Consider the following 11,995-nt stretch of genomic DNA (forward strand, 5'->3'; position numbering starts at 1 on the left):
TATGAATTTTTCTAAAAGGCAAATTTTGAAGATTATATTAATGAAAATTTGGACCTAATAATAAAATTTTAAGTTACTTTTTTGCGGATGAACTTTGTATAATATTCTAAGTAAGTATGTGAAAAATATGTTACAAATTTAAAAGTTTAAGCACAATTAAGCAAATTTTAATTTTACAATGACTAAAAGTATGTGTTGGTCCCTGTTAAACTGAAATTTGTTTAATTATACTTAAATTTTTAGATGATTTTTAACAGATATGTTAAGAATAATAATCTCTTTTATAAAAAATTAAATTTTTTTAACATGTAATGAATAAAATATAATTTTTTTAAAACGCAAAAAATTCAAGAAATAAAATTTTTGAGTTAATTTATTGTGGCGGAACCTTTTATAATGTTTTAAATAAGTATGTAAAAAATTATTAAAAAATTTTAAATTTTAAGCATAATTAAAGAAATTTTAATTTAACAGGGACTAAAAACAATAACGGAAAATTTGATAGGGATTAAAAAATATGATTTATTTTTATAGGGATTAAAAATTAAACTACAAGTATTTATAGGGACCAAAAACTTAATTAACTCTATATTTATTTTTGTTCCCTTAAAAAAAAAATTAATTTTTATCACCACACATAGGTAAGCAATGCGTGGCTAGATATGATTCGAAGGAGTGAAGGCAGGCACTGATAGAGTGATTTGAGCACTACTTAACCCTCTCATCACTTCATCACTCTCTTCACCGCACAATCCATTTCCTCCTTTCCTCCGCTTCCCACATTTTATTATTCCCATTTTACCCCTCAACATGGAAGGATCTGGAGTCGTAACCGTCTACGGCAACGGTGCACTCACTGAAACAACCTCCACCACCACCAAATCCTCCCCATTCTCCGTCAAAGTCGGCCTCGCTCAAATGCTCCGCGGCGGCGTCATCATGGACGTCGTCAACGCCGAACAAGCTCGCATCGCTGAAGAAGCTGGTGCTTGCGCCGTCATGGCCTTGGAGCGTGTCCCCGCCGACATCCGTGCTCAAGGCGGTGTTGCTCGTATGTCCGACCCTCAACTCATCAAAGAAATCAAAGCCGCCGTCACCATCCCCGTCATGGCGAAAGCCCGTATCGGTCATTTCGTTGAAGCTCAGATCCTTGAATCTCTCGGAATCGATTACGTCGATGAGAGCGAAGTTCTTACCCTTGCTGATGAAGACAATCACATCAACAAACACAATTTCCGTATTCCTTTCGTTTGTGGCTGTCGTAACCTCGGTGAAGCTCTTCGCCGAATTCGCGAAGGTGCTGCGATGATTCGTACCAAAGGTGAAGCTGGAACTGGTAATATCATTGAAGCAGTTCGTCATGTGCGTTCTGTTTTGGGTGATATCAGGGTTTTGAGGAATATGGATGAAGATGAGGTTTTCACTTTTGCTAAGAAAATTGGTGCTCCTTATGATCTTGTTATGCAGACTAAGCAACTTGGAAGGCTGCCTGTTGTGCAGTTTGCTGCTGGTGGTGTGGCGACACCAGCGGATGCAGCTTTGATGATGCAGCTTGGGTGTGATGGTGTTTTTGTTGGTTCTGGTGTGTTTAAGAGTGGGGATCCGGCGAAAAGAGCGAGGGCGATTGTTCAAGCTGTTACTCATTACAGTGATCCAGAGATTTTGGCTGAGGTTAGTTGTGGATTGGGTGAAGCTATGGTTGGGCTTAATTTGACTGATCATAATGTTGAAAGGTTTGCTAATAGGTCTGAATGATTTCATTATCATCGTGATGATGATGATGATGATGATGATGATGATGGTTCTCTTTTGGCATGGAAATTTCTGTCTGAAAGGGTTTTACTTTACGCTAGTACTTTTTAGTTGTTTTTTTATATTTCATTTTAATAAGGTTATCGTGTTTTTGGTTCTTATGTTTGAACTGTGTTAGATGGGGAAATTGAAAAAAAGACAAAGCAATTGGCCTTTTGTGGCTTGTAATGTTTCCGATACTTTATAGTGTTTACTCTAGTATGTTGAATTCATCATAAACTAGACCATTCTTGTTGGAATATTGAATTCTATTGTTATATTGGATGTTAAGCTTTGGCTCAATTCATTTTATTTCAAAGGTTTTAATTTCAATCCCTTTTACTTTTGGTTCCCAATTACTTGGAGCATAATTTGATTGGTTTTTTTGAGTTTATCTACTAGCATAAGTTTTGTATGATTGTTTGAGAGGACTTATAGACAGCTTTTGACATTGTTCATAAGTTGTTTTCAGCTTATTTTCACAAGTTTTCTAAGAGTTTATGAAAACATATAGCTTACACGAAAACAATTTTCCCTTTTTATCTTTTATTGTGTTACTGCTTTATTTCACAAGTTCTTTGAGATAGCTTATCAAATCAGGTTATAGCTTACACAAAAACGATTTTCCTTTATTTTAGCTTTTGTTTTGTTACTGCTTTAAGCCAGTTTATCCAAATAGGGCCAACAAGTTTGTTATTTTTGGTGGCATTTGACATATTTTGAGAACTGTCATATATACTCCTATTGCATTCTGTTGTAATTGGTTTTACTAATGAAGAAAAACCACTTTTTTTTTTTTTTTACTTAGTATATGCATTAAGACAAATCAATATCCATATGGTATAATCATGTGAATATGGTATACTCTCTTGTTTTAACCTGATTACCAGATGTTTATTTTGACTGTATATAGTTCAAGTTTGTAATTTGTGAAATAAGATTACAAAATGACAAATTTTATATTGGGTGAAGGAGAAGAAGAGTACGTGGAAGGAATTTGGTCTATGTATATTGTTGTGTCATTTGTAATATATGTTTCTGGATTGAACATGGAACACAGCCTGAAGCTTGTGTATGAGTGTATGACAACTTTTGCTGTGTTTGGAAGTAGGGAAAGTAGTACCATAATTAGTGGTCATAGTTTATTACACTTTAGCCATATCTTATTGATACAATAAAGGCATGGATATACTACTCCATGAATATACAATAAAGGCATGGAGTATTTTCCACTTAAGACTTAATCACTATACAGTCATCATGCCACTAGCTTTACATAGACGGTGGGATATTATTTGTGGTATTTAGTTTCTAGACTAGATAAGATGCTCATAATCGATTGTTTCTATGGTGGAAATTCACGGGTCAACATCTTCTCCTTTTTTGATAAAATTGAGAGCTCCATGGAGATGTGAAATTCATTTTCAAAACAGAATGTAATAACTTCAATAAGATTGTCGTGCTTTTCGGGGGTAAATATGTTAATCCTAATCTGTCGTTTTGTGTCTTATTATTTCATAAACGAAACTCTTCATTTCTTTTGAAAACTGAAGTGATCAAAATTCTAAACTCACCTATTGTGTGAATGGTTTGTTCTTGACAACATGCAAGCCTCAATTAACACACTCCACACTCAGTACTTTTTTCAACTAGGGCTTAAGGTACTTGGCCAGCTTCATTTAGCGTGTCTTTCTGCTATTTATAGTCTTCTTTACCTTACATTTCTTTCTGCCACCATTTAGCACTTTTTTCACTCCAAAACAACTTGTCTTTTTTACTTCCCCTCACGTTTTGAGCAAAAACAGAGAAACATGCCTAATCTCTTAGGATAGGGCAACGGCAATTGTAGATGATTGTACTTGTTTTAAGATGGCAAAAATGGCATGTGGTGTACACAATAGGAATGGCTATCAACTTGGTAGGCATGGTTGATGGCTACCACATTGATAGGGTATTTTGATGTGAGGTGAAGTCAACACACCGGCGGAGTCCAAAATATTGCATTGGTGTTGAATGAGCTTTCCAAATTATGAAGCACAATACCAGACACAACACGAACACCGACGCACTAATAATTTGAGGAAATCACATAATTCAGTGTAATTATATGTGTCGGTGTCGGACACGACACATATCCGACTCCGGGACACGCCTAATCCAAGTGTATGTGATTCATAGTTTGCAAAAGGTTTTGTAACCATTAAATGGAACACTGATGGGATCCTACATTAGGTGGCAAAGGGACAATTTCCACATCAATTGCCCAAGGTAGAGAGTTCTTGTTAAGAGTGAAAGTAGGAAATGATAACTTAATTGATGTTGTGTACAAGTGTGATATATATGTCCCAGATCGGATAAAAGAGCAAAGGTTGAACACCTTATAAGTAAGATGATCCATGAACACATAACCTTAAGGTTTTGGGTAAGAGTGTGGCGTCTCTCTTGCTTGTGCAGTTGTTCTAGCCTCGAGTGTGGAGGGAACCCCTTGCTCCCCTTCAGTGACCCAACATGAATTGTGTGAGGGAATATTCACATTGCAGAGAGTGAGCAGGAAATGATAACTGAATTGTGTAAGGAAATTCTCTTATAAGGATTCTTAGTGGAGAGAAAGGAAGGGAGTGAAATCATTGAGTTTGTTAGGCAGAGCATTGGCTTGAGTGGTCAATAGGATCTTCATCCTATTGTATTTTACTTTAATTTTCAGTGCTGTCTTGCTTCCTTCCATGTATTGTTTCTACATTATGGGTTCGCATCAAACATTACAGGACCATTTTTTTCAATCACAATTCAGGGAGAAATTGGATTGCCCTTCTAACTTCCCTTTATGGCTTAACGCATAACATTGCTTTGCACACTTGAAATGCAGTTTTAGGAAAGTTGGTTTCCCTAAGTACTTCCAGAATGAAGTGCCATTTCAACTTCCAGAATGCATTGGCCAAATCAACTTTAATAGAAACAAGCCTTTCTTATCCTTTGAAACAAATTCTTGAGCAACAGTAATATTCTCATGGAAACTCCTCCCCAGAAACAAAACCAATTTCAAAAGGAGAGATAATGTCTGAAAGGGTAACTTTCAATCTATTTACAACTACTTCAATAATTTGATGAGAATATTATTGACTGAAGAGATAATTCTCATCAAATTCTTTTGATGTTAGTTTTATTCACAATTACATTATGTTTTGGATGATCCAAACTTGCTCGACAACGTTGATGACATGTTCAGCAACGGTATTCCAAGATTTCTGATAAAATCCTGCAAGAAAATCATCGAGTCTGTCCAAGTGCTTTCCACTCCTCATACTAAAAAACCATTTTTATTTCCTTGTTCTCAAACATGGAACTGAGATTGTTCATCACTCATTGGTCAAGTTCAGGAAAAGTAAACTGAGTTTGGAATCAATTCATATTAACATGAGTAATTGAGAACAATACTTCATAAAAAACTGAGCTTTCCACTCCTCAGAGTTTCTAAGCATTTGAATTTTCTTATGACAATGCTTATTATTCTTGTCCCCATTCCATTAATGAGTTTTTTGGCTATGGATTTCTGGAACCAGTTAAGGTCTTTTTAATACAAAAACGTGGCTAATTCACCCTGCCAAGCCGTTTCAAATCTACATAGATAAATGCTGAACCCACCTTCATTTTAACCTTTTTTTTAAGGCATCCAATTTTTAACAACAAATTTCTCTCTAATTTGGATGCTACCAAAGGTCAAAATCATCCACTCTTACTGTAAATTTTCCAAGTTATTCAGAGTTTGTCACCATAACTTCATAATTCCCCAACAATTTTATACCATATTAGAGATATAGATTAGCTTTTTTTTTTTTTTTTTTTTTTTTGTAAAAGTGCTTTATATGCTTGAATATATTTGAAGCCTTATATGCTTTACCGTTGTGTGATATTAACATGCATGTTGTGAGTTTATTCGTAAATTTATCCTTTTTGTTTTTAACGACTTTAAATTTATATTGCATTGACGTAATCTAAAAATTTAAATGAAATATGGTTTATTTTTTGCCATAAAAAGTGATCACCCAAAACTCAAATCAAACCATTATATTTTTTTATTATTAATATTATTTCTTTTATTTCACTCTAGATTAATAGGTTTATCTTAAAAAAAATAGTGAAATTCTTTCCCCATACCTCATGCGCTATTGAAGTTTCCATTTTGCTGTGTTCAAATTCAAGAAGCTAAGGCTAAGCACAATCGGTCGAACCGACCATACTTGTTGATAACCGATAAATAAATTGGTTATCACGTTGCACTTAACTCTTATAATGGACAAAAAAATTAATGATTGCATTGCCTAAGACATCTAATCAATGACTATTTAATGATTTTATAGTTTTAGTTGTTTTTAGTATTAAGTAATCCTTTTGAACTAGTAATGCTTGTCATGGATGTTTGATGATGTAGGTTAAGGAATGACTCTGAAGATATGAGAAGCTACAACGTGGACGAAGTTTGCTTTGCTGAAGATTTGGAAAGCTGCAGTGCCCTGGATTGTTAGCAGGGTCGTACATAGTACGAACGCATGGGACCACGTCTGACCATTGCTTAATGAGGAAGAATATGAGCTGTCCCCAATGATTGAAATCCTAGGAATAATGAAGGAACATGTCAGGAGTAGGTAGGATATGATAAGGACAGCCCATATGTGAAATGACCAAAGGGTACAACTTGTAGTGGTTGGCCTTGTACTATAAAAGGACAACAATGTGTCGGTGCCAATGGTCCAAAAATTCATTACAGAATTGGAGAGGCCAGTTTACGGCTATGGTTAGCAACTTTAGAGTTCTCATTTCATCTCATCTTCTCCATAGATGAGCATGAGTGCTAGATTCTAGAGGTTTAGAGTTAGATTACTTGGTGATGCTTCGGCTCACCACTTTCCTTCAAGGATTGCAATATTGCACTAGCTCTATTTAATCTATCAATTTAGTTTTCCATATTTTTATTTATGCTTATCTTTATTTCTATTTCTGAGGTTCAGCTCACCATTAGCTAAACCTCTTCTTTTGGTTTAGACATGGTGAGGTTGTGACTTTTATTTACTTGCAATATATAAAGCTGTATCACCGAGCTTTTTTCTAACAAACTGTCTTAACTGAAAATCTTTAGAAGTTAAAATTTGATCACTTTTATTTTTAATGTTATAGCTCCCTGATCCTTAACCGGTATGAGAGTGGAACATGTTTGTTAGATATGAATTTGTCCTTAAACACCGTGAGGTGAAAGAATCACGAGAGACTGTTTGAACGTTAACTTGAACTTAGAAGAGACTTGTAGTTATAGCTAAGCGCTAAGATCTTGGTAGGAATCTTGTTATAGGCTAAAGGGCTCATGTGGAGTACTCTTCGTGAGGAAAAGGTGAGCACCTAACCTAGCAATTGTTGCGTGTTAAGTTCTGCATAATCATACCCCTAACGATGTGTCGTTCCAGCCTTAACACGATGGATGAGGTAACACTCCCTAATACCAATTGGTTGCCAGGAAGCCGGATATATACAACTTTGTGAATCACAGTGGCTATATGAAGTTATAACTCTGTGAGGCACAAGAACCATACAAAGCTATCGCTTTGTAAATCGCAGTAATGTTTTGTTATAGCTGAACCTAGTTTAAACCACACTTTCCATCTTGAGAATTTCTAAATCTTTTTAACTGTTTTCCCAAAACTTAACCTTTTATATTTATTGTTGTGACAAATGATTTTTTTTTTTTTCTTACAAACAAGTTTTCTACTAGTAAGGTATACAAAGTTATAGCTTCACAACTCCGATGGGATTGATATCTTTTTATACTATAACTTGAACATTGTATACTTGCACTCAGTCTTTCCACTTTAAAATAGTCATAGTGTTTTTGGAGACACCACCCGTCATTGAATCATTGAGGTCACTTTAAAATACTATTAAATTTTATTTTTTAAGAAAATAATTTTCCGATACGTCCCGATACACACGGATACTTGTGTTTTTTTATATTATTTTGATTTCTGTGTTTTTTTTTTAAATAAGAAAAAAAAACATAAGAATAAAATCATTATATTACTATAATATGTATACATTTCCTTTATCTTTCTTTGGTGTCAGTACGACCCACACCATACCACATAAACAATTTCATCTTCCCCTTTTTAAAAAATTAGGGTTTCAACTTTTTCTTCCAAAATGGTTGCCTTCCACTTTGGATATAGTGCTTCTTTTTTGGATCGATATAGTATAGCACTAACAATGTTCCTTTTGGATATAAAATAGCATTCATATAACACTGATGGTGTTTTTTTTGGTATATTTTGCGTATGTAATTGACTAATCACCACTCTCTTAATCGTCAATATTATGTATATTTATGTTAATGTACTACGAGTCTAGTTTCTTGTGTTTGTTAATATATTTGCAAATTAAAAAAAAGGTTATAATTATATTATACATTTAATTATATAATTTTTTTATTAACGTATCCCAGCCGTATCGTATCTTGATTTTTGAAATTTTCCCGTATCGGCGTATCGGTGCAGTATCGTATCCGTATCGTATCTCATATCCAGACTTCACAACCTGAGAGGCACAACGAACCATTTCTCTCTCAAAATCATATCATCATCTCTATCAAATGATTCTTTTCTCATTAATATTCATCTCTCAATTTTCCCTTCGTCACTCAATTATACTTTCTCTCTCAAAGTTTTCCTTTTTGGTTGATTTTGTTTTGGCACGAAAAGGTGTAACAAGGAAGCAAAAGAAGCTCCGAGGGCGAGGACCATTGTATGGTTTTCTTGAGTTTTATGTTGGTATTCCTTTAGATATATTGTTTAGGGTTGTTTTCTTAAGTTTTTTGTTGGTATTATTTTAGATCTGTTTTTTTAGGTTTTTTTAGATCTATGTTTATGTTCTAGCCTACCTTTTTTTTGTGTTTTCTTGAGTTTTCCGTTGGTATTCTTCTAGATCTATTGTTTAGGTTTGTTTTCTTGAGTTTTCTGTTGGTATTAGTTTAGATATATTTGTTAGGTTTTTTTAGATCTATGTTTATGATCTAACCTACCCTTTTGTTTTGTGTTTTCTTAAGTTTTTCGTAGATATTCCTTTGGGTCTATTTTTTGGGTTTGTTTTCTTGAGTTTTCCGTTGGTATTCCTTTAGATCTATTTTTTAGGTTTGTTGTTGTTGTTGATTCTAAAGGACTTACATTTTATTTTTACCTTGTATATTCATGATTTAATTCATTTGTGTGTAATGTATGCGACTATTGTCTATTGACACATTTTTTGGAAGCTCATTTATTTTATCTTTACTCCATTCATTATATATATATTTGACATAAAAATAATAGAAAATAAAAATAATTTTCAACTACAATCATAAAGTGGAAAATAATGGCTAACTTAAGTGCAACTATCCCGTTTTGGTTTGCTTATCGGATAACTAAATTGTGATTTTCAGTTATACCGCCTAATTTCGGAAAACTTTAACATGTTTTCCGATTATGTTTTTTTCTTTTTCGTTTTATATCTTTATAGGTTTCTAATTGGTTTTAGTTTGTTGATTTTTATGTAGTAATTCTTTGCCATTTTTTCAGTGGAGTAATGCAAAAGATGACATGGTAGGATAATACATGTAGGGCACGACGACAGAACACCAAGTCATGATATGGTTTGTGATCAGCAACATGATCAATCGCTTGATTCAAACGGAGAGTAACCCATACATCAGGAGGTGGAGCAGCCTGCACATGTGGCGGTGGAGCAGATCATATATCAGGAGGTGGAGTAGCTCATAGATGGGGTATAGGGGAGGACCGTATGACTTGTCTCCTCACATAGCATGAAGACCTCATTTTTCGAACTGTGGTAGATATTGATGGAGTACTTGAAAGGTGATCCTATGTTTACCGGTAAGTAACTTGGAGAATGTGTGACACTTATGTAGGTATTTTTATAATAATGTTAGAGACAACATATTATTTTTGTTTTGATATTTATTATTATAATAATTTATCATGGTTTCAATTTATTATTATAGTTTTGATTTATTATTATTTCTATTTTTTTATTTTGTAACACTGTTGGATTCTTGATTATTTTTTTACTCTTTGTAATCGACCACAAATCTGGATTTTCTGAGATGAGCCAGGAAGAGGTGTTGCTCGAGCTATGTGATGGAATTATAAACAGGAGACTCTCAAAGTTCATAAGATACATAGGGTGATAGATGACATGCCTGACACCTATAAATGTCATATGGCATCCATTTGAGTATTAATGTCAGGTAATCCCACTTGATAATATGTCTTTACGGTGGTTGTCGTCTTTGATGGTGCAACAAAGTAGTTTCTTACTGAGAGGTGCCTCCGACATGTTGGATACATAAATATATACCACCACCACCTTCATATGGCCATACCTTTGATGTAGATACCGAGCAAATTGATTACTATTTTAGTGTGCATTGAGTCATTGGAAGAGTACTTTTGATGACATATCCATTTGAGGCCACCTGGACATACATGGAGTGGTACTACAAAGTATCATATCCTTGTTTGATATGCCTTGCTGAGGTATGTATAGACTAGTCTCTATTCCAACGTATAAAGTCCCAACTGATGCATGGTCTTCTTATTTGAGATCCTTTTGATTGCTTTAGAGCTACAAGGTTACTTAGACGAGTTTGGGGAGATGCCAAAGGAACCCATGTTTAGGGGTTTGTGTGAGCATTAGACTTACTCATTGTGGACATTTAGATTAGTTATCTTATCTTATTTATCTTAAAGCTCAATACAAATGCCTAAACACGAGTTCTTTTGCATTCCCGTGAACTCTTCTATGTGACCATGTAGCTTGGAAGAAATTGAAGACAATCTCGAATTAAAAGGTCTACGTCATTGGAGACTTTGTACGCTATAACAGAGACTAGTCTATTGGATCCTCAGTAGGGCATATCAAACCAGGTTGTGATGCTTTGTCATATCAATCTATCTATGTTTTTTGTGACCTTAAATTAATATGTCACCAGAAGTGATCCTTCAACGAATCGATGCACACTAGAATGGTAATCAATCCACTTGACATCTACATCAAAGGTATGAAAATCTAAAGGTGGTGGTGGTATATATCTTCTATGTCCAAACTGTCGAAGGCAACTCTCAGGCAAGTAAGGAACTACTATGTCGCACCACCAAAGACAACCAACGTAAATACATGTATCATCAAATGAGATTATCTGACAATGACTCTCAAATGAATGTCATATGACATCTATGAGTTTCTAAACATCTATCAACCTCTGTATCTAATCAACCTTAAGAGCCCTCCGGTTATACTTCCACCGCATAGCTGGAGCAAAACCTCTTTATGGCTCATCACATGAAATCTAGATTTTTGCTTGATTATGAAAAGTTAGAAAATATTTATGAATCCAACTGTGTTATATAATAAAAGAAAATAGAAATAATAATAAATGAAAACTATAATAATAAGTTGAAACTATAAAAAAATTATTATAGTAAAAATAAATAATTCATCTATAACATAACTATAAAAATACCGGTAGAAGAAGAGTCACATATCCCCTGAGCTGCTTACAAAAGTAAATATAAAGCCATATCTCAGGTACTTGCACAATGTAACTGAAGCAACGATACCCCAATTGGAGAAATTCCTAAAAAACAGTACAATATATATTTTGCCTCTACAAGAGTAAGTAAAATTCTTACCTGTAGAAACAGTACACCCAAATAGCAACAACATATGTATAACCTAGCAACACAGTCAAGCATTCCAATTTGAGGATACCTATCAAACAAAGTGTATAACAAGTGCAATAATTCCATCTTCATTTACAACCACTCCTGACTATAACAGTCAATCCTAATCCTCTCTGTCTCTTCCCCAACTTCACGAACACTTATCCTCAACAAGTGAAGTTTCTCCTTCTTCATTTACACATGAAGGCTGATCATAGAAATCACCTATCATTGGAATGTGAGGTAGGCGGCATGCCCCATTAGATAGTGTAATCATCATTTCACCAAATGATATGGGAAATGACGACATCTGAAGGTGCCACCTTTCCGTAATAACAAACTTGATGTGTGGAGTAAGGGATAATCAAGCAATCAAAACAAAGTGTATGGAACAATTATAAATACAAGTCAAAAGTAAAAAAACAGCAAGAGAGAAAAGAAGAGAGAAC

The 11,995-nt window shown here is 34.4% G+C and overlaps 1 protein-coding gene and 1 long non-coding RNA gene across 2 annotated transcripts; both read left to right on the forward strand.

Annotated features, from left to right (window-relative positions):
* Positions 1-703: 703 nt before the first annotated feature.
* Positions 704-2,103, forward strand: LOC11446851 (pyridoxal 5'-phosphate synthase subunit PDX1.3). Its single transcript, XM_003593734.4, has one exon. The coding sequence runs from the start codon at positions 811-813 to the stop codon at positions 1,753-1,755; it is 945 nt and encodes a 314-aa protein (XP_003593782.1). The 5' UTR covers positions 704-810; the 3' UTR covers positions 1,756-2,103.
* Positions 2,104-8,379: 6,276 nt separating this feature from the next.
* LOC120578122 (uncharacterized) lies at positions 8,380-11,646 on the forward strand. Its single transcript, XR_005644056.1, has 2 exons — positions 8,380-8,596; positions 9,384-11,646. It is a non-coding gene; the product is annotated as an uncharacterized lncRNA (long non-coding RNA).
* The last annotated feature ends 349 nt before the right edge of the window (positions 11,647-11,995 follow it).

This window comes from Medicago truncatula, chromosome 2 (assembly GCF_003473485.1).
Source record: "Medicago truncatula cultivar Jemalong A17 chromosome 2, MtrunA17r5.0-ANR, whole genome shotgun sequence".
NCBI classification, from domain to species: Eukaryota; Viridiplantae; Streptophyta; class Magnoliopsida; order Fabales; family Fabaceae; genus Medicago; species Medicago truncatula.

Coding starts and splice junctions, on each gene's coding strand:
- LOC11446851 (XM_003593734.4), top strand. CDS start 811: ATGGAAGGATCTGGAGTCGTAACCGTCTACGGCAACGGTGCACTCACT.